The following is a 24,214-nucleotide window of genomic DNA, read 5'->3' as shown; positions in this document are numbered from 1 at the left end:
CTCATACAGGATAATCGGAACTCATACTGGATACTCGGAACTCATACAGGATAATCGGAACTCATACAGGATACTCGGAGCTCATACAGGATAATCGGAACTCATACAGGATACTCGGAGCTCATACAGGATACTCGGAGCTCATACAGGATAATCGGAACTCATACAGGATAATCGGAACTCATACAGGATAATCGGAACTCATACAGGATACTCATACAGGATACTCGGAGCTCATACTGGATACACGGAACTCATACAGGATACTCGGAACTCATACAGGATACTCGGAGCTCATACGGGATACTCGGAACTCATACTGGATACACGGAACTCATACTGGATACTCGGATCTCATACTGGATACTCGGAACTCATACAGGATAATCGGAACTCATACAGGATAATCGGAACTCATACAGGATAATCGGAACTCATACAGGATACTCGGAACTCATACAGGATAATCGGAACTCATACAGGATACTCGGAACTCATACAGGATACTCGGAACTCATACAGGATAATCGGAACTCATACAGGATACTCGGAGCTCATACAGGATACTCGGAGCTCATACAGGATAATCGGAACTCATACAGGATAATCGGAACTCATACAGGATAATCGGAACTCATACAGGATACTCATACAGGATACTCGGAACTCATACTGGATACTCGGAACTCATACAGGATAATCGGAACTCATACAGGATACTCGGAACTCATACAGGATAATCGGAGCTCATACTGGATACTCGGAACTCATACAGGATAATCGGAACTCATACAGGATACTCGGAGCTCATACCGGATACATGGAACTCATACAGGATACTCGGAACTCATACAGGATACTCGGAGCTCATACAGGATACTCGGAACTCATACTGGATACACGGAACTCATACTGGATACTCGGATCTCATACTGGATACTCGGAACTCATACAGGATAATCGGAACTCATACAGGATAATCGGAACTCATACAGGATAATCGGATCTCATACTGGATACTCGGAACTCATACAGGATAATCGGAACTCATACAGGATAATCGGAACTCATACAGGATACTCGGAGCTCATACAGGATACTCGGAGCTCATACAGGATAATCGGAACTCATACAGGATAATCGGAACTCATACAGGATACTCGGAACTCATACAGGATACTCGGAACTCATACAGGATAATCGGAGCTCATACTGGATACTCGGAGCTCATACAGGATAATCGGAACTCATACAGGATACTCGGAGCTCATACTGGATACACGGAACTCATACAGGATACTCGGAACTCATACAGGATACTCGGAGCTCATACAGGATACTCGGAACTCATACGGGATACACGGAACTCATACTGGATACTCGGATCTCATACTGGATACTCGGAACTCATACAGGATAATCGGAACTCATACAGGATAATCGGAACTCATACAGGATAATCGGAACTCATACTGGATACTCGGAACTCATACAGGATAATCGGAACTCATACAGGATACTCGGAACTCATACAGGATACTCGGAGCTCATACAGGATACTCGGAACTCATACAGGATAATCGGAGCTCATACAGGATACTCGGAACTCATACAGGATAATCGGAACTCATACAGGATACTCGGAACTCATACAGGATACTCGGAACTCATACAGGATAATCGGAACTCATACAGGATACTCGGAACTCATACAGGATAATCGGAGCTCATACTGGATACTCGGAACTCATACAGGATAATCGGAACTCATACAGGATACTCGGAGCTCATACAGGATACTCGGAGCTCATACTGGATACACGAAACTCATACTGGATACACGGAGCTCATACTGGATACTCGGAACTCATACTGGATACTCGGAGCTCATACAGGATACTCGGAGCTCATACAGGATAATCGGAACTCATACAGGATAATCGGAACTCATACAGGATAATCTGAACTCATACTGGATACTCGGAACTCATACAGGATAATCGGAACTCATACAGGATACTCGGAACTCATACAGGATAATCGGAACTTATACTGGATACACGGAACTCATACAGGATAATCGGAGCTCATACTGGATACACGGAACTCATACAGGATACTCGGAGCTCATACTGGATACACGGAACTCATACAGGATACTCGGAACTCATACAGGATACTCGGAACTCATACTGGATACTCGGATCTCATACTGGATACTCGGAACTCATACAGGATAATCGGAACTCATACAGGATAATCGGAACTCATACAGGATAATCGGAACTCATACAGGATAATCGGAACTCATACAGGATAATCGGAGCTCATACAGGATAATCGGATCTCATACTGGATACTCGGAACTCATACAGGATAATCGGAACTCATACAGGATACTCGGAGCTCATACAGGATACTCGGAGCTCATACAGGATAATCGGAACTCATACAGGATAATCGGAACTCATACAGGATAATCGGAACTCATACAGGATACTCATACAGGATACTCGGAACTCATACAGGATACTCGGAACTCATACAGGATAATCGGAACTCATACAGGATACTCGGAACTCATACAGGATTATCGGAGCTCATACTGGATACTCGGAACTCATACAGGATAATCGGAACTCATACAGGATACTCGGAGCTCATACCGGATACATGGAACTCATACAGGATACTCGGAACTCATACAGGATACTCGGAGCTCATACAGGATACTCGGAACTCATACTGGATACACGGAACTCATACTGGATACTCGGAACTCATACTGGATACTCGGAACTCATACAGGATAATCGGAACTCATACAGGATACTCGGAGCTCATACAGGATACTCGGAGCTCATACAGGATAATCGGAACTCATACAGGATAATCGGAACTCATACAGGATACTCGGAACTCATACAGGATACTCAGAACTCATACAGGATAATCGGAGCTCATACTGGATACTCGGAGCTCATACAGGATAATCGGAACTCATACAGGATACTCGGAGCTCATACTGGATACACGGAACTCATACTGGATACTAGGATCTCATACTGGATACTCGGAACTCATACAGGATAATCGGAACTCATACAGGATAATCGGAACTCATACTGGATACTCGGAACTCATACAGGATAATCGGAACTCATACAGGATACTCGGAACTCATACAGGATACTCGGAACTCATACAGGATAATCGGAACTCATACAGGATACTCGGAGCTCATACAGGATACTCGGAGCTCATACAGGATAATCGGAACTCATACAGGATAATCGGAACTCATACAGGATAATCGGAACTCATACAGGATACTCATACAGGATACTCGGAACTCATACTGGATACTCGGAACTCATACAGGATAATCGGAACTCATACAGGATACTCGGAACTCATACAGGATAATCGGAGCTCGTACTGGATACTCGGAACTCATACAGGATAATCGGAACTCATACAGGATACTCGGAGCTCATACCGGATACATGGAACTCATACAGGATACTCGGAACTCATACAGGATACTCGGAGCTCATACAGGATACTCGGAACTCATACTGGATACACGGAACTCATACTGGATACTCGGATCTCATACTGGATACTCGGAACTCATACAGGATAATCGGAACTCATACAGGATAATCGGAACTCATACAGGATAATCGGATCTCATACTGGATACTCGGAACTCATACAGGATAATCGGAACTCATACAGGATAATCGGAACTCATACAGGATAATCGGATCGAACTCATACAGGATACTCGGAGCTCATACAGGATAATCGGAACTCATACAGGATAATCGGAACTCATACAGGATACTCGGAACTCATACAGGATACTCGGAACTCATACAGGATACTCGGAGCTCATACTGGATACACGGAACTCATACAGGATACTCGGAACTCATACAGGATACTCGGAGCTCATACAGGATACTCGGAACTCATACGGGATACACGGAACTCATACTGGATACTCGGATCTCATACTGGATACTCGGAACTCATACAGGATAATCGGAACTCATACAGGATAATCGGAACTCATACAGGATAATCGGAACTCATACTGGATACTCGGAACTCATACAGGATAATCGGAACTCATACAGGATACTCGGAACTCATACAGGATACTCGGAGCTCATACAGGATACTCGGAACTCATACAGGATAATCGGAGCTCATACAGGATACTCGGAACTCATACAGGATAATCGGAACTCATACAGGATACTCGGAACTCATACAGGATACTCGGAACTCATACAGGATAATCGGAACTCATACAGGATACTCGGAACTCATACAGGATAATCGGAGCTCATACTGGATACTCGGAACTCATACAGGATAATCGGAACTCATACAGGATACTCGGAGCTCATACAGGATACTCGGAGCTCATACTGGATACACGGAACTCATACTGGATACACGGAGCTCATACTGGATACTCGGAACTCATACTGGATACTCGGAGCTCATACAGGATACTCGGAGCTCATACAGGATAATCGGAACTCATACAGGATAATCGGAACTCATACAGGATAATCTGAACTCATACTGGATACTCGGAACTCATACAGGATAATCGGAACTCATACAGGATACTCGGAACTCATACAGGATAATCGGAACTTATACTGGATACACGGAACTCATACAGGATAATCGGAGCTCATACTGGATACACGGAACTCATACAGGATACTCGGAGCTCATACTGGATACACGGAACTCATACAGGATACTCGGAACTCATACAGGATACTCGGAACTCATACTGGATACTCGGATCTCATACTGGATACTCGGAACTCATACAGGATAATCGGAACTCATACAGGATAATCGGAACTCATACAGGATAATCGGAACTCATACAGGATAATCGGAACTCATACAGGATAATCGGAGCTCATACAGGATAATCGGATCTCATACTGGATACTCGGAACTCATACAGGATAATCGGAACTCATACAGGATACTCGGAGCTCATACAGGATACTCGGAGCTCATACAGGATAATCGGAACTCATACAGGATAATCGGAACTCATACAGGATAATCGGAACTCATACAGGATACTCATACAGGATACTCGGAACTCATACTGGATACTCGGAACTCATACAGGATAATCGGAACTCATACAGGATACTCGGACTCATACAGGATTATCGGAGCTCATACTGGATACTCGGAACTCATACAGGATAATCGGAACTCATACAGGATACTCGGAGCTCATACCGGATACATGGAACTCATACAGGATACTCGGAACTCATACAGGATACTCGGAGCTCATACAGGATACTCGGAACTCATACTGGATACACGGAACTCATACTGGATACTCGGATCTCATACTGGATACTCGGAACTCATACAGGATAATCGGAACTCATACAGGATAATCGGAACTCATACAGGATAATCGGATCTCATACTGGATACTCGGAACTCATACAGGATAATCGGAACTCATACAGGATAATCGGAACTCATACAGGATACTCGGAGCTCATACAGGATAATCGGAACTCATACAGGATAATCGGAACTCATACAGGATACTCGGAACTCATACAGGATACTCGGAACTCATACAGGATAATCGGAGCTCATACTGGATACTCGGAGCTCATACAGGATAATCGGAACTCATACTGGATACTCGGAACTCATACAGGATACTCGGAGCTCATACTGGATACACGGAACTCATACAGGATACTCGGAACTCATACAGGATACTCGGAGCTCATACAGGATACTCGGAACTCATACGGGATACACGGAACTCATACTGGATACTCGGATCTCATACTGGATACTCGGAACTCATACAGGATAATCGGAACTCATACAGGATAATCGGAACTCATACAGGATAATCGGAACTCATACTGGATACTCGGAACTCATACAGGATAATCGGAACTCATACAGGATACTCGGAACTCATACAGGATACTCGGAACTCATACAGGATAATCGGAACTCATACAGGATACTCGGAACTCATACAGGATACTCGGAACTCATACAGGATAATCGGAACTCATACAGGATACTCGGAACTCATACAGGATAATCGGAGCTCATACTGGATACTCGGAACTCATACAGGATAATCGGAACTCATACAGGATACTCGGAGCTCATACCGGATACATGGAACTCATACAGGATACTCGGAACTCATACAGGATACTCGGAGCTCATACAGGATACTCGGAGTTCATACAGGATACTTTTACGTTTATCTGTTTAATGTATGCTATGGCGTGTGTGTTTAAAGTCGGACCCGAATTCGATGAGATTAAAGACATCATTACTGCAGTCATCCTTTACAGCAGACCCTACCGTTCAGGACAACCACGATACATAATCATCTCGACCTAAAACCTAGACTGTTGAATATACTTTCCTATAAGCCCCACATGTGTAAGAAATATTTTGTATGGAACCATATGTTGTTTTGCTCACGTAAATTTTTTGTCCTGTGAGGCTTTTGTAAAAATAAGTACTGACGATAAGAAGAGATTACTATTACTCCCTAATTAGCACGCCCAACCGTTAAACTCAAACTTAATAATGCACCTTTAAGAATGTTTGATCATCTGCTATATAAATATTATGTCCAATAACATAAAAATACATATTAAAATCCTACGCTAGGAGTGTTTACTTTCGACGAAAGAAAATCTAAAGAACTGCCTTAAAAAATAAGCTATTGTGATTGGGCAACATCAATATAATTATATTCTATCAATACTTAGATGTATATTTACATATTTCTCTATAAACAAACATCTTACATAGATGCATCCAGCATATATTTTCAATGACGAAACATAAAGATGTTGTTGAAATCCTTTTGGTATATTAGAACATCGTTGCTATTGATGAGCACAGTAAACAACACACTGTTAGTATTTATATTCGTTCATTTCCACTTTCGATTTCCGTCCGTCCCATACATTATTAAACACGTTGTCTAACGTGAGATGGTCAACACATGCTGTCCACAATCACGTGAACATCAATAATTTGTCCGATAGACAAGGTCAGAAATGTCCTTGATCACATCATTGACCATTCTAACGGAATGAACATCGCAAAGGTCCCACAATGTACATCCATAGCTAAGGTCGATATAACTTTGCCTGAACTAACTTGTCGGAACAGATGATAAGATCGTATGAATTGGACCTAAAAGCGTCCACGCGTCTTGTTTCGGGACGTGTTGGTTTTCTTCATTGAGTAGGGGCGGTTGGGTAGCCTAGTGGTTAAAGCGTCCTCTCGTCACGCCGAGGACCCGGGTTCGAATCCCCACATGGGCACAATATGTGAAGCCCATTTCTGGTGTCCCCCACCATGATATTGCTGGAATATTGCTAAAAGCGGCGTAAAACCATACTCACTCACTCACTCTTCACTGAGTATGCAATAGATACTGCTATAAGGGAACGTTCATAATTTATGGGTGGGGGTGGGGTGGAATGTGTGTGATGATGATGATTTTGTTGGGGAGGGTGGGGTGGGTGGGTGTGCACCCATCTTGTTCTGGGGAGGTAGGGGTCATCAAGTTGGTACAAGGCATAAAATTGTACTAACTAAAACTAAAATCACTCATTCTGACTTTTTATGTAACATTTATTCATGATACCATTTCCGTCACATCAGTATATGACTAGTCCAAACTGCTTTTGTAAATTTCCAACAAAAATATTTTATGTCTCTATAAAAACCCGGAAGCACAATTAGACCCCTTCCCCTAAAAGAAATGACCAGTCTGTAAGTCAATTGCAAGTAGGTTTAGTGTCCCTGTTACGAACACTCATTGAATGAATATTATCGGAAGCTGTTTTCCCAACTATCCTTGTATCACTAATGGTTGTTGCCGTGATGTGTGGGTTGAGAGCCTAATGACATGGGGACCTGTCGGTTTTGAGCAATTAAACTGGCGTTCAAAAGAAGGTACACAGGCAAAGATTTGGTCAAATAGCACAAAATCAACATTTTTTTTTAAAGATAATTTCATGTGTTTATTGAGGCACATGGTCAAACAGAACTCCTCACAATAAAATGAAACTTTAAGCGTGAACATTATTGCCTTATGGTACTGTCAAACATGCACGGGTCCAAATGACACATTTCATTATTGCAGATGAAAAGTTCAGTGTTGATTACCAGACACCCAAATGTCACAAAAACAGGTATCACATTCAGTATCTTGTATGGCCTCCACGGGCATCAATGCAAGCCTGTACTCGTCTCCTCGTGGAAAACGTAAGTCGCCTGATGACGTCATTTGGAATTCTTGCCCATTCCTCACGGAGAGCATTTTCAAGCTGTCGTACATTAACGGGCTGCTGTTGCCGAAGTCGGAATTGTCTTCCGAGATGGTCCCATAGATGTTCAATCGGGTTGAGGTCAGGTGAACGAGCGGGCCATGGCAATACATCAATATTATGGTGTTGGAGAAAGTCTGTGGTGATCCTGGCTGCGTGGGGTATGGCGTTATCATGCAGGAAAATAATTCCATGATGTTGTCGCATGAAAGGCAGTACAACAGGTCGCAACACTTCATCACAGTATCGCTGGGCATTCAGATTGCCATGAATTGTCACTAAACGTGTCTTCTGATCACCACAAACTGCTCCCCATACCATAACACCGCCGCCACCAAAGGGGTGAACATCTTGTATACAGTTTGGTGCCAACCGTTCTCCCCGACGCCGATATACCCTTATTCTACCGTCAGCATGAAACAGTTTGAATCTGCTCTCATCACTGAAGAGAACACGTACCCAGTTACGACGTTGCCACCGATGCACAGTCCTTGTCCACTGTAAACGGTTCCTACGATGTAGAGGTGTCAAGGACATGCCACGGAAAGGTCGACAGGCCGGGATACCAGCAGCACGGAGTCGCCTCATCACTGTGTACCTGCTGATGTGGTGACCTAATGCTGTCGCTGCTGATGACGTTGCAGTCAACATTCGATTGCGTAAGTGGATTATCCGCAGGTGCTGGTCATCTTGTGGTGTAGTGACTCTCGGACGTCCAGTTCGGGGTCGGTCAGCTGTCTGGCCTGTCTGCTGAACACGTCTGAACAGTCTGATTATGGTTTGTCTTGTGCACTGGAAGGTCCTTGCAATATGACTGTTGGACGCCCCCATCTGTGACATACCAATGGCTCTCTCTCTTTGCGCCGGTGTTAGTCTTGGCATTTTCTTCGTGTTTATTGTCGTCTGCCATATCAGCATTGGGATGAGTGTCTTTTATACCCGTTTACAAGTTGATTGCATGTGCAAGAGGGAATGATCACAATTTCCACAAATCTCGTGTTGCACGTGCAGCCACACATATGGCTGCATTTTGAACATTTTACCCTTATAGTTGCCTTTGTGAGATCTATTTTCAGTGCAAATCTTGATGAATTGAAACGAGCTTCATGTACGGTGAACAAAAGTTTAGGTGTGTACTTTCTTTTGAACGTCAGTTTATGTTAATGTCATAATTAAGAGATTATTCCAGATCCTGAACTTCCTTCCTTTTTATGCTATGCAGTGGTCATATTTTAAAGTTAATTCAGAGACTAATCCGCCTATATCACATGTTAAGATCAGTGCCAAAACCTTAAAGCCAATACGACATGCGCGTGACATGTAAAAAGATTACACATTGCCAGAAGCTATTGATGCTCACAGAAGGAATTGATCACCTATGTTCTTTCAGAGATAGGCTTTGGCATCAGTCTTCAAAGAGTCTTAACGTTAAGGAGGCAAAGGATCTCTTTTGTCTGTAGCTGACATCTAATTACGAGAATGTTGCAGGTGTTTCAGCTGTAGGTCTCGATCACATCATGATCTTTATCTAGACGGTTAATTGAGTCAATGATTGAGAATGGTTTCCGTCTCGTTTGGCAATATTGTAGAGAAGAAACGTGCACACCTTCAAGTGGGTAATTGCATCCGGTCTCCGTCATGACAAACATTCATGTTGACATGAGTGAGTGAGTGAGTTTGGGTTTACGCCACTTTTAGAAATACTCCAGTAATATCACCGCGGGGGACACCGAAATGAGCTTTACACACAGTACCCACGTGGGGAATCGAACTCGGGCGTTCACCTGATGAGCGACCTAACTGCAAGGCTTTCCCACCGACCCGGTCTAGCGATGACAAAATTGCCACCATCTGTTAAATAACACGTGGATGTGTGTTTCCTTTTTGGGAGTCGATCTCCGGCCTTTGGGGTGATGTCGGAACACTTTGTCGGCTACCTTACTGCCACTAATTTGGTCAAGATGGCATATCCGGCGCTCATTGTTTCCAGTCATTATTGTAAATACCTTGAAGCGCACAGTAAAACCCATTTCTGTAACACATGTCATCATAGTATTTTTTATTTGCTTTTCCTTGTCATATTTAAAACGATGTATGCATGGCCTTGTAAAACCTGACTTGGTATTTCTCTCCGCAATCACAATCCATTAGCTTATTGACACTTCTCCAGTCCAAGGGCAGATTTTATCAGCTCTATTTGACAGTGTTTGTCAATGTTGTAGGTGGTGTCTCTCGAGACAAGTGACTTTAGCCTCTGTTCACCCAGCTGTCAATGGATACCGGAAAGTGGAGATGGCAATCTGATTTCTAAGTATACCTTCTAGCGCCTCATGGGCACATTTGGTTGTATTCATTGTTGTATGCACACTGATCCATTGATCAATCAATATTTATATAGCGCTTTGATCAAACAAGGTCGTGTTGAATCATGGGTATTATCAATATACATATATATAATGTATAATGTTTGTACAAGAATACTAGTAAGTGAGTATGGTTTTACGCCGCTTTTAGCATTATTCCAGCAATATCACGGCTGGGAACAACAGAAATGGGCTTCACACATTCACCCATGTGAGGAATCGAACCCGGGTTTTCGGCGTATCGAGCGAACACTTAAACCACTAGGCTACCCCACCTCAACATACAGGAATACTACAGCATTGATCAGTGTAATACAGAAACAGAAAGTATTACCTGTGACTCTGTATGGCCGTACTGGCGCCTTGCACGTGGTGATGTCCTTTATCGGTCTGCCTGCGTCATCCAGACACTGACACATTTCCGGTTCAGTGCTGCCCTCTGGGCTGAAGGCGTGCTCCTGACAGGGTAGGCATGCGTGGAGCCCGTACTGGGACTTGTACGTGTTTTCAGGGCACTCTGGGAATAAGGGTTTTCGTCATTATATTGTATGAAATATGTGTTCGGGCAGACTGAGAAAGTACATACGCCATTGAAAGTGAATGCCCTGTCATGGTAATAGGCTTAAACCATAGGGTATACAAGGCAAAAATAGGGTTGACATCTGGTGTTTGCGTTATACTGTAAGTTCAAATTCGTATCCAGACAACAAGACACCCGGTACTCTGAATCACAGAAAAGTGAGTGAGTTTAGTTTTACGCCGCTTTTAGCAATATTCAAAGGCGGGGGATACCAAAAATGGGCTCCACACGTTGTACCCATGTGGGGAATCGAAACCGGGTTTTCAGCGTGACGGGCGGACGCTTTAACCATTAGACTACCCCACCACCCCGAATCACATAAGAAAATAACATTATCGAAATTGTGTTGATTCAGGGATGCAGGTAAATCTGATTAATACTAAAATTATGGTATTTTGAAAAGTGATTAGATGTGTCTTCGGGATCGTTTAAATAGAAACAACATAAATAATGTCCATTATCATTTGAAATCTCTACTAAACACAGTGCCTTTTGTACGGTTCCGACCGTTTCATGGCCACATGTTAATGAATAATGAGGCGTTAAAGTATCCTGCACCACTTGTTTTGAATTCAGTTAGGCCTTGAACGTTGGACAGTTAAATGACGCACGCCAAAAAAGCCTATTCTGTGTATCGTTACTTTCTTCTGTATATGTCATATGTGTCTCTTGGACAAAGATGATTTGGCTGCTATGGCACTCACTTTAAACATCGGGATAGAATTTGACGATTACATTGAAAGAAACATTACAATATAATTAGATGATCAATGCAGGGAACTGCAAAACAAACTCCAGACAAAGTCAAGCTTATAGGAGGAGTGGGTTAGTCTAGTGGTTAAAACGTTCGCTCGTCACGCCGAAGACCCGGGTTCCAATCATCACATGGGTACAATATGTGAAGCTAATTTTCTGGTATCCTCCACCATGATATTGCTGGAATGTAATGGGCGGCGTAAAACCCAATTCGCTCACTCACTGTATTGTTACCAACAATAATAAGGTTATACACCTGGACCCGGTTGTATCAAACTTTAATGAAGCATTAACGTGCCATTAAACGTTCATTAACTAATGTATCATTAAATTCTGTTGTACTAACGTTTTAATGATGCTCTGTTGTCATTAGTGCGTCATTAACTTAATGAAGGTCCTGGGGTATCATTAGAGCGTCATTAAACTTCCTGGAAAAGTGAACATTGCGCCAGAATTTCGTTTGCGCCGCACTGGATCTACCTACAGCTATAAAATTACACAGAAATGTAGAGTATTGAATGTCCTATCTCATGGTATAAACTCAGTTTGAAACGTAGACACTGCTGAATGTTACTCCTAATTTTGTTATGCGTTAAAAACAGTAAATTTCTCTGCTTTTTATCGTGCACTGATAAAAGTACTGTGCTACTATAGTTTTAATTTGGCATCTTTACGGAAAGTGTGAGTGAACAAAATTCTGCCTGATACCTGAATGACATAGGTATGTATTAAATTAGTTTGTGTGCTTATGTAAAACGTTATACACTCAATCTTAAAAGTGACTCGCAATATGTGTTGAAAATGGATTTCCCCCTATGACGTCAAATGGCTACATAAAGGTCACACGCTTATAAAGATAAGGGGGCCTCACTCAGGTATGCTTATAAGTCATTGTAACTACTGGCGAGAATTTGCTTCATAGTAAGTCATTGTAGCATTTTTATTTATTATGTCAGTTTTACTTAGGTTTAAAATACTAAATGATGATAATGAAATTAGTTTCATGAAACCATATGTGAACGATACACAAAGTATTCATTAATAATACAAGTGTAATCCGCAGGACAGTGTGATTGTGTTTACTCTTATTCAACCGACCTTCACCTCAAAGAAATTGCCACATATGTCCAACAATGTTGATGTATGACATCACTACCGATGACCGATTTCTCATGAAATGGCGGCTTCGTGGATATGGGTGCCCATGATTTTGCGAGGGAACCTTTGTCCATAAATGTATGATGTAAGTAATCGGAAACATTCTGACTATCTGCGTATGGTTGTTTGTTTTTATTGTTTTCATTGAAAAAGTCAGAAATGCCGATAATTGCCTATGTCGTTCTCCATGATTTTGCGTCTCGCATGGCGTCACGCTTCACAGAACTTTCGTATGAATATGTATATCAAATTTCAGTATTGTATCTGTTTTAAGTTTTCTAGTTCTTGCTACGATACTCTTTCCGTGCATATACTAAAAATATTGAGCTCATGCATGCTACGAATAGACGAACTGATGTCTAAAAAAATTTAGAAAATGCTGCACAGTATAAAATCTGATTTTTGCTTTGTTTATATTTCTAGCAAGCGCTGTGTAATGAGCACAACGTCCCGTTTTCACACCCAATATGTTTCGTTTTTTCTTAGACACTTGGTTATAGTGACAAAGACCATTTGGAATTTGATTCTAAAATGTATGAGGAATTCAGCGATGCATTTGTCACAACTGAATATGAAATATACATGATTTAATAGGCGTCCTATGACTGGCCTTAGCGAAACTTGATTTTGTAAACACTATCCAATATGACGGAAAGCTCACTTCGGCGTTCGTGTTCGTGTATATTCCAAAACATCCCAACTGATTCTAGGTTTATCGGCGACGTTTCAGAATTATTTAGCTGTGTTTCTTCACAGCAGTCGAAATGTTTGTTTTTGTTCCGAGGGGTTTAGCCCTATTACATGTTAACAGCGTGGAATTGTGGGAAGAAATTTGGGGAATCCCCGGATTTAATGAAAATATTTACATTAGGACGTCATTAGATAATGATACGCTAATAAGTGTTTGATAAAACCGTTTTTAATGATGCCATTGACTAATGATGCATTAAGGATTTAATGTATGATTAGGGTTTAATGTTGACATTAGTTAATGAAGGAATGATACAACCGGATCCAGGCTATCAACCATCATTATACTTTAATGCAGAAATCCGACCAGCTTCATTTTGTCAAGACCTTGATGTTCCACATAATTTTGTATAGCGCCTTGTTTCCACCATGCGGTGCTCTACGGCGTTGTGAGAAAGAGTCTTAAGAGGAGAAAACACACGGAGTTCGAAATAATTACAGTGTAGTAGTGTACACAGATGATTAGAGTAGCTTTGAGAATGCAATTTTGAAAAGATGAGTTTTTAATGCTGTTTTGAATGCGGACTCTGATGACTGTGATCTCAAATGAACCAGTAAGGTAATATCACTGTGGTAGAAGAATTCCTTTTAAATATAGACATATTTTCATAACAAACAAAAACATTTGGGAGAAGACTGAAAACTATAGATTTTATGGCCAACAATTACGACGACAACAATATGGCCGTATGGCCATCTTGGATGAGATATATACCAGTATTCCATAGGACTGAAAAATAATTGCTTTGTCTTTGAAAACCAAGTATCTATGACTGTAATTAGTTACTTGAAACAGAATTCCGAATTTATATGACTGTTTACTGTTGAAATGTATACCTCATATGACCTGCCTACGTCTTTAATGAAAGAAAGCTGAATTTCAAATTATTAGGGGATATTTTAAGAAACCAAAGTACCGCACATACTGAAAGACTGTATATATTACGGTCTTAAGATGTCTTTTGTCCAGAATCAATTCCAACGCGGCTATTGAAGTGTAAATATTTGGGCATTGTCTCTCAATCTTTTGATACTGGTATAAGTCTTGGAAAGATGTAATTGGTAATATCGATTAACTGATGAAGCAATAACTCGCAAAAATTAATCCACTCAGATCTTAGCCTCATCCCGCTCCCCCGTGACTGGTCAGGTTTACATAATTCCACGAGCTGCATACGAGTGGTCATATTGCATAATTGGACTGTTTTAGTTACAGTTACCGATCGATCTCCTCGCATACAAGATGCCGGCCGATTGGGGAATAATAATAATAAGGCCACTTATATAGCGCTTAAGTATCCGTGAAGGTCCGGGTTAGAATGAACCTTCAGTAACCCACGCTTGTCGTAAGAGGCGACTAACGGGATCGGGTGGTCAGGCTCGCTGGCTTGGTTGACACATGCTGTTGATCACTGGATTGTCTGGTCCAGACTCGATTATTTACAGACCGCCGCCATATAGCTGGAATATTGCTGAGTGCGGCGTAAAACGGAACTCACTCACTCACTATAGCGCTTAACTTCACGCAATACCATTCTGCATTGCATCCATGCATTAGGTATAAGGTGGATGTATATTCACGATGGTCATGTAATGACAGTTATGTGAACGACTGAAACTAGCGAGTCCCGATCCAATATGGCGTCTCCCTAAATGACTTTTGGCGGATTTGTGTGGACCTAGTAGTGTAGGCTGCTATTAAGTTTGTTGGTTCCAACATACCTCGACATCTGCCCCGACGCATTGTCCAGCCTGGTGAACAGACACACGTGTCTGACCCGGTAGTAATAGTACTTGACCTCTCGTCACATGACACACATGGGCTGGAACCAGAGCTAGCTTTGTAGAACCCCAGTGGACATGCTGCAAGATGGAAGACACGTAACGGGTGTTTATAGGTTCTCAAAAATATTAGTGAAATGGTGAAATGATCAAGTTAATTCGGCTTGACGTGCATGTGTGTGTGTGTGTGTGTGTGTGTGTGTGTGTGTGTGTGTGTGTGTGTGTGTGTGTGCTTTGTTGTACTTGTCACGGCTGCCGTTATATGTGATATAAGTGTCATAAAGAGAAGGTATTTGTCATGCAAACGTTGACAGACATAGCATCTATGCCTACAAACGTTTTTGCGATTGACGCTATGATTGATATTTGTTTGGTCGTTGTTTCACACCGCTCTCAGCAATATTCCGGTTTTTTGGTGGCGGTCTATACATAATCTGGACAATACTATGACTGGCATGAGCATTGATCTGCGCAACTGGGATACGATGACATGTGTCAACCAAGTCAGCTAGCCCGACCACCTGATCCCGTTAGTAGCCTCTTACGAGAAGCATGGCTTAGTGAAGACCAATTCAAACCCGGATGTTCACGGGTCTTTGTGTCAGAGGTACTGTGATTGATATGAAGACTATGGAATCTGAGAAGAGAATTGTCGCTATGTCGCATTGTCGCCCTCTCAAAAACAAGTAAAGTGAGTCAAAATACACCAAAACGCGACACGCGACATCGCGACAACGCGACATTTCGCCCATTTGTCGCATTGTCGCGATGTCGCGTGTCGCGTTTTGTTTAATTTTGCTTCATTTTGCTTGTATTTGAGAGGGTGACAACGCAACAATGCGACAACGCGACAATGTCCCTTCCAGGATTCCATAGAAGACTATGTACGACTACACATGTTTGAGTGATTGACGTCACTGACATGTAAAGTAAGTATAAACTACTGGATATGGTTGCCACTACGAGTAACATATTCAGTGCGTTTTGGTTTGGTTTGCTTGTTGTTTAACACCACACCAAGCAATATTCCAGCTCTATGGCGGTGATCTGTAAATAATCGAATCTGGACCAGACAATCCAGTGATCACCATCATGAGCATCTATCTACAGAACTGGGATACAATGACATGTGTCAACCAAGTCAGCGAGCCTGACCACCCGATCCCGTTAGTCGCCTCTTATGGCACTCATGGGTCACTGAAGATCAATTCTTACCCGGATCTTCACGAGTCTATTCAGGGCGTACCTTCAGTAGGTATATTGTTTAATATGATGTACGTACGACTACAGACGTCGGTGTGGTTTTGTGTGTATCCAGGAAGGCAAGCACAGGAATTTCCTTTGTCCACTCTGCTGAATGCTGGACACAGTGGACACGCATCCCCTCCTGCCCAGGCGGTCACGTGGCATGCCACGTGTAGGGAGACTGCAAGATAAATATGGCCAGGTTAGAGTTACAAGTTTCTAGGGGACTCAAACGGTTGGGCGATGCATATACATGTATATGCATCAGGAATTGGAGCTTTTAGTCTGGCAGACTAACAAAAACCAGTTCCCCAAAGTTTTCAATTTGCTTTTGTTTTGTTTGTTTATCACCACACTCAGCTATATTCCAGCTATTTGGCGGCGGTCTGTAAATAATTGAGTCAGACAATCCTGTGATCAACAGCATGAGCATAGACCGACGCAATTAGGAACCGATGACATGTGCCAACCATGTCTGCGGGCCTGACCACTCGATTCTGTCAGTCGCCTCTTACGACAAGCATGGGTTGCTGAAGATCAATTCTAGCCGTGATCTTCACTGGAGACATAATTAGAAGTATCAAAGAACGGCGTTTTCTGTTCCAGGGGGATTGCAGAATCGTTGTACCTGAGCGCATGATTAACATTGTCTGTGTGAATGGCAGGCGCTACCAGTCTGGCAGAACATGCTTAACCCTTTCGACAACACCTGTTGTTATCACTACCTTTCAGTGATACATTAATATAATAATGACAACTAGTGTGTGTGTGTGTGTGTGTGTGTGTGTGTGTGTGTGTGTGTGTGTGTGTGTGTGTGTGTGTGTGTGTGTGTGTGTGTGTGTGTGTGTGCTTTGTTGTACTTGTCACGACTGCCGTTATACGTGATATAATTGTCATAACGAGAATGTATTTGTCACGCAAACGTTGACAGACACAGCAACTCAATGGAAAATTTGGTTCGCTGCACTATCGTGAAGGCGAAAAGTGAAAGTAATAAGTTAAAATGACATCCCGTCGTTCTGTAAAACAATATAAATACAGATATTATTTATTCGGTTCTTCATGGAGACCAGATAGCAACATGAACTGTCCTAACCACCGTGGTATTCTGATGGACGAACTGACATGACAACATGAGGACGTTCCACCACTGACTGATCCACCGTGAAGGTTTGATCCCACATGTCAATGACAGGGAAAAGGAATTAATTCACCACATCTTCGCACCAGTATAATTGACATGTTTTGTTCTTTGATGCATCCTTGTCATGATGGCCTCAGCTCGCCTGTCGCAGAGTTAATTCCCAACTGAGCTCGAAAAAATATGTGAATGCGAATGTGTGGTGCGTGTTGCAGAATGTCAGATATAAGACTTTTATAGTTTGAGAGAAAATTGAATTTATTCCTATCATTATCAGACTCAATACCCACACAATAGATAATTGTAATTGAAAAAGTCACCAAAATCCTAAAAAACGTGACAGAGAAATTTCTGATTGTATATCACTGAAATTATTCTCTATGAAAATGAGACAAGCAGCATTTTTGTTGATTGAAATTGTACTGACGACACATTTATTTTTAAGTGAAAATATATTGGGTACAGGATAAAACAGTTCATGTTACTTTAAAGTTAATGTAAAGGTACGTCAAGATGTGATTTCACAATATGCATCTAACAACAACATTTATTTAGTGTGAATTACATTTTCTATTGAAAAATTGGACTTAATGGTAGATGTTGATGTAATAGACAGTAAGTTCGTGTGGAAATGATGTGACGTTGGTGTTCGAAGGCTGTCTTTGCAAAATACAGTCCAACACCTTTCTGTCGAACACGTAAGTATATATTTACGCCACTTTTAGCAATATCATTTCAGTATCAAGGAACACCAGAAATGTACTTCACGCATTGTACCCATGTGGGGAATCGACACCAGAACTTCGGCTTTAACTTCCGCTTTAACCTTTAGGCTACCCTCTGTCCCCGTTGTGTCGAAGTTGGGGTCCTACATAAATACTTCGGTTTATCCGAGGTTCGCACAACCACATAATCGTAATTTAATAAGGAATGCGCAGGAACCTAGCTTTTACTTCTCGAGACAACCGTGAGTTCGGTACAACAGTGATACTGGTCGATCAAGCCACCATTCACAAGATTAAGGCCAAACTAATACTCTGAACACGGTCTCCCGATATTCGTCCCATTGTGAGTAATGGCCATTGACATGTCATACATATTCATCGGAAAACGACATCACACATGACATCTAGCCATTGACATTGAGGGCGGACATGAATGAGTCCCGCTTCTCTCGACTATCGATGAAAGTCGTAATTGTCTGTCCCATCACAAAGACGTATGTCATTCCTCAATATCTGTTCTATTAGCGCCGTCTTTGAATGCCGCCTTCGAATTGAGCGACGTCTCTAATATAGGTGATGTACTTATATTGCCTTGTTTGTCATCTCAATCTAAAAGTGGTTCATAATAACATCACTCTGATAACGGAATCATACAATGGACTCGTATTTCAGAATGAATTCCTTTTTTGATTATAAAATGTTTTTGTTGCTTTTTATTTACATATGTATGTAAGTCTTTAACGAATTGGTACTTGCCTAATAAGTTTCTTGTAATTGTATTTGACAGTTAGCTCTTTAAGTTAGTTGATGTTGAAATAACTTAAAGTAAAACCTCAGTTATTCGAACAATTCGAATTCCAGGAACGCCATGCGGTTTAGTACCCTGTAAACTAGACAGTGTTCCTGAGTGATGTCGAATGTGGAGCAAGTTTAGCATACGCTTATGTAACCTCCTGTTTTGAAGAACTATTTTATTCGCCGATACTGTTGGTTGTTGTATGGCTGTCGGTGTAACGTCACACGTACTGCATGGAATAGTTTAATACATTCCTCAAGGGGTAGCATAGGGGTTTAAAAAAACTTATAAGATATGACTTAAACTTTATGCCAGTTCATTTGAGTAGACGTCGGAACACTCTAATGAACACACATAAAGTCAAAGTCTTAGTTAGTTAATATGGTCGTACGCCGCCTTAAGCAAATATTTCAGCAATATCACGGCGGGGGGACACCAGAAATGGTCCTCACACATTGTACCCATGTCGGGAATCGAACCCGGGTCTTAAGCGTGACGAAGCAACGCTTTAACCACCAGGCTACCCCACCGCCGCTGAAAGTCTTAAATAGCCGTGAAAGTTCCTTCAATATTACAGGGTATCAAAATAAAAAAATGTAAAACGTCCGTGTAAAAGAATACCTAATCTTGACTATTCTAGAGAAACAGATTCCATTAGGTTGACAGGTCTAAATAGCTGTGAAAATCACACAAATGGACCTTGAAAGTCAGTATTGACAGCAGATGTTTCGAAAGAGGTAAACATGCCATGCTCTTCCGGTAGAACGCGTTTTGCCAAACATGCAAGTATTTACAGCCCGGGGCCACAAAAATGCATTAATTTTAAAAATATTTTATTTTAAAGACGGTAATACTTTTTCCCCGGTAAAGAGATTTTTGCTAATTACGGGGATTTCGGAAAAGCAGTGTTTACTATAAGTAGCATTACGCGTACAAATGATATCAGCATCCCTGGTTCCTTCAGAAATTCCCCATCACGTGCCGCCGAAACATAACGCTTACAGAGTTGACGAACTAATCACCCTGGGTGTCGCTAATTCCCTTGCGCTATTTCAAGCAGCGTAGTAACAGCTTCAGTCACGGAAGGAAATTGATTACATCTATATAACAAATGATATCATCTCCCCATATTCACCTGCTTAAACCATAGCGGTAAAACTCCTGCAGATTACGCACGTTGCTAAGGGTAGTAAAGGCTATTTTCCTTTTGATGAAATTTGTAATCAGGCAAATGGAAATCTTGTGCGAATAGAAATTGCTTTAGGGACCGTTCATAATTTATGGCTAGAGGGGGTAACAATGTAAATTACCCTAAACGCCCCCAATTTATGTAGAAGGTAAGTGACCCCTGTCCCCATCCTATGTCTAGTACAAAACAATAACCACCCCCTGGTACATGCTTACAAAATTGATGCCTGCCTATCTTCCCAGAACAAAATCATCACCCCCCACAATTATGAATGGTCCCTTAGCTGTTGTTAAACAAACCAAGAAGACTGTTTTGTGCCCCTCATAAACTACCGTGAATAAATAATCTCTAATAAAGAGATTATATACCCATGTTTCATCGTTGTTGCAAGTGAAACATACACGCAATGTTTTTTCGATAATGATGTATTTTAAACGAATTTTATAGTTTCTGTAACATATGAGCATTTTAGAAGTTGGTACGATGAAGAGGAACAAGGTACGTGCCTACGTGGACTGACACATATCTTGTATTATAGCTGTGTTTACATCGTGATGTAGTGTTCTTCATCCCTGAAATGTTTTGATAATGTTTGTCATTTTGGTCAGATTCAACTTTTAAGTGTATAGTCTCTTTTGTGCTTTAGTAAATGTGTCCAAAGTAGAAATAGAAACACATCTATATATAGTTTTAGTGTCAAAGCGGAAAATTGATGCGTTGGAGCTCAGTCTTAATGATATCAACAGGCAAAGATCCCAGCTCCTAACATTTTTCTGTAAATAATGAAGTCATCATGGACCGAGATCAAGTCGTTACCGTTATTTAATGGACACCGCATATCCCGTGGATGAATGTCTCGTATGGCAATGTGAGCTGGCCACTCGCAGACCGGGCTTGAATAACTGGAGGACTTGTTAACATACCAGTTCCTCAGCCAGGTCAACCTACAGTCACACTGCCAGGGGTTGTCGAGGAGGTTTCTGGAAACAGAAAATAACGATCCTGCTTGATCCGAAACTCATTTTAACTCAGTGTCTAAAACTCCCAAAATTCCAAGCTAGACAGCCGGACTGGTAACTTAAAAAAAGTCACCAGTCCGGATACAAACTTGCCTGTCCGGTTTTCAACAATTAAAAAACTGCGACTGCCATTTCCAGCTCGCGCAAGCTCCAATCACAATGAACTACATAGCACTAACAGGCAATGAACCGAGTTTAGGTAAACTGAAACTGGTTATTGTAACATGAACTGTCCAATCTTATGTACTTTAATAGTTCAAACTGATGACAAGAGAAACTGTCTGATATTATTGACCACTGGATAGGCTACTTTTAAAATTTGACCGTCCGAGACGAAAATAAACCGTTCCGGACGGTCGGGCTGGCGGGAATTTTAAACGGTGATTAACTCATCCTGATGAAGGCTATGTCCAAAGCCTTGTTGTGAATAACTATTGACTTGAAAAGCCGGTTTCGGTGATGAAAGAAGAAACCTGTCTCATTGTGGCCGATGTCAACGTTACACCAGGAAGTGGGTGAGCGAGTTTAGTTTTACGCCGCTTTTAGTAATATTACAGCAATATCACGGCGGGGGACACCAGGAACGGGCTTCACACAATGTACCTATGTAGAAAATCGAACCCAAGTCTTCGGCGTGACGAGTGAAGGCTTTAACCACTTGGCTACCCCACCGCCCTACATCAGGATGTATCCAGGTGTACCTTCCAGTCGGGAACAGTGTGGGACTTTTCTCCATCTAAATATTGGCTAAGACACAATATATGTTTGTGTGTAGGTTTGACAACCAGGCGAGGCAAACTTATGCTACAGTTCAGTATCAAGGTCTCTGGATTCTCTCTTCGACTGAGATAAGCATTCAGACCAGCGTATCATATTCCGGATTTCGAAAACGAAATTAACCAGTCAGTTCTGATTATCAATAATAAAGGCCGTGTGATTATCAATGTTGATATTTTGAATACAGTGTCGTTTTATAGCTTCAAGGCATGAACATCAGCAAGTGAGCAGCATTTATGGTATATTTTTGTTGTGACTGGGATTTCGTTTGTAAATATCGATTTTCTGAATTGAGATAAAAAATACACCCGATGTAGAAAGTTGACCTCTGATTCATTTGACGTGAGGGTTCGAGTGATATCGTATCAGAGAAAAAGTATTATATATTTTAATAGGATTGTAGTGAAATATAAATCTATCTGACCGGACTGATCGATAGCTATAATCTAGACCTATCAATCATCAACATGTCACGGTAGTCTACAAACAAACAACAAGTGAACATGCAAACCGGTGACTGAAACAATGAGCACTGAAACAGTGCCGGGCCATCAAATACCAGCATAGCCTTCCTTACAGGTTATGTGTACCTTTGACTCAAAGATGACTGGATGGTAACGACACGAAAAATCATTAACAATCATGTTTGACACTCACTGACCTGTGTCTTTAATGATCCTGTGAGACATGGTACCTTGATTGCGTGGATTGCTGTTCATGCTATCAAACACTGGCTTGTACGATTCTAGCTGTAAACGCTACCCCCTAACTCTCCCCTAAACCCCTTCATTTAATTGAACTTACACTTTGTCCAGGTAGTGGAATGTCATCTGAAGTTGATGGGGGAGAGTCTTGAGCTTGTTCCCTTCTATATAACTGCAATGAAAGTGCAGTATATAGTATGATATATATGATATAGTAAAGTGTTATATCATGATATAGGGTTCGATATACAGGGAACTGCTTATCCCCTATCATATCATACAGTAAAATATAACACAAAGCATACAAAGATTGCATTGTTATAATGTATATTCTAACCGATAAGGATCTTGAACAATTGACTTGCTTTGCATGTGTTTGTGATGGTGCCATCGATGGGGCAAAATACGTTCATGTTTTCGTAAAAAAACATGGTGCCATCACTCTTGGATGGTGATTTATGAACACGTCTGAATCGTACAATGGACACTGCTTTTAACAGACATGTCTTGTACTCATGGACATGTTGTTTTTGTGCCGTCACTTTTAAAAATATCATGACCTGCCATTTAGCAAAATGGCCAGAGATAGACGTCTCACAGTCCCCGAACCACACTATTCTCCCTGCATTCTAGCCCTTCCTGCAATGCTAAAGCCCTAAATGAAGCAAAACTAGATCTAGATTTCTGAATCTCCCATCTCACTGGGGCTCCTTTTCTATTTAAATGGGATTATTTGTTACTGTCAAAATTATATATATTCAGGAACTAAGCATTTGTCTAAAGGCGACTGGGGCGGGGTAAATGTCAAGGACATAATAATAGTA

The 24,214-nt window shown here is 41.5% G+C and overlaps 1 protein-coding gene across 1 annotated transcript in view; it reads right to left on the bottom strand.

The window, feature by feature from the left end:
• Positions 1-11,102: 11,102 nt before the first annotated feature.
• LOC124290952 (carboxypeptidase N subunit 2-like) overlaps positions 11,103-24,214 on the bottom strand; it is a gene marked incomplete at its 3' end in the record, with an annotated part of 97,656 nt that continues 84,544 nt past the window's right edge. The window contains exons 11-15 of the mRNA XM_046727798.1: positions 23,491-23,562; positions 21,707-21,870; positions 17,077-17,220; positions 15,735-15,875; positions 11,103-11,285 (exon numbers count right to left, since the gene is read on the bottom strand). Coding sequence (XP_046583754.1) covers positions 11,103-11,285; positions 15,735-15,875; positions 17,077-17,220; positions 21,707-21,870; positions 23,491-23,562 — 704 coding nt within the window. The remainder of the gene's footprint in view (positions 11,286-15,734; positions 15,876-17,076; positions 17,221-21,706; positions 21,871-23,490; positions 23,563-24,214) is intronic.

Source organism: Haliotis rubra, unplaced genomic scaffold (assembly GCF_003918875.1).
Source record: "Haliotis rubra isolate DU_JTF1 unplaced genomic scaffold, ASM391887v1 Scf479, whole genome shotgun sequence".
Lineage (NCBI taxonomy): Eukaryota > Metazoa > Mollusca > Gastropoda > Lepetellida > Haliotidae > Haliotis > Haliotis rubra.
The sequence above is the reverse complement of the archived record's forward strand: the minus strand, read 5'-3'. Positions and strand labels throughout refer to the sequence as shown.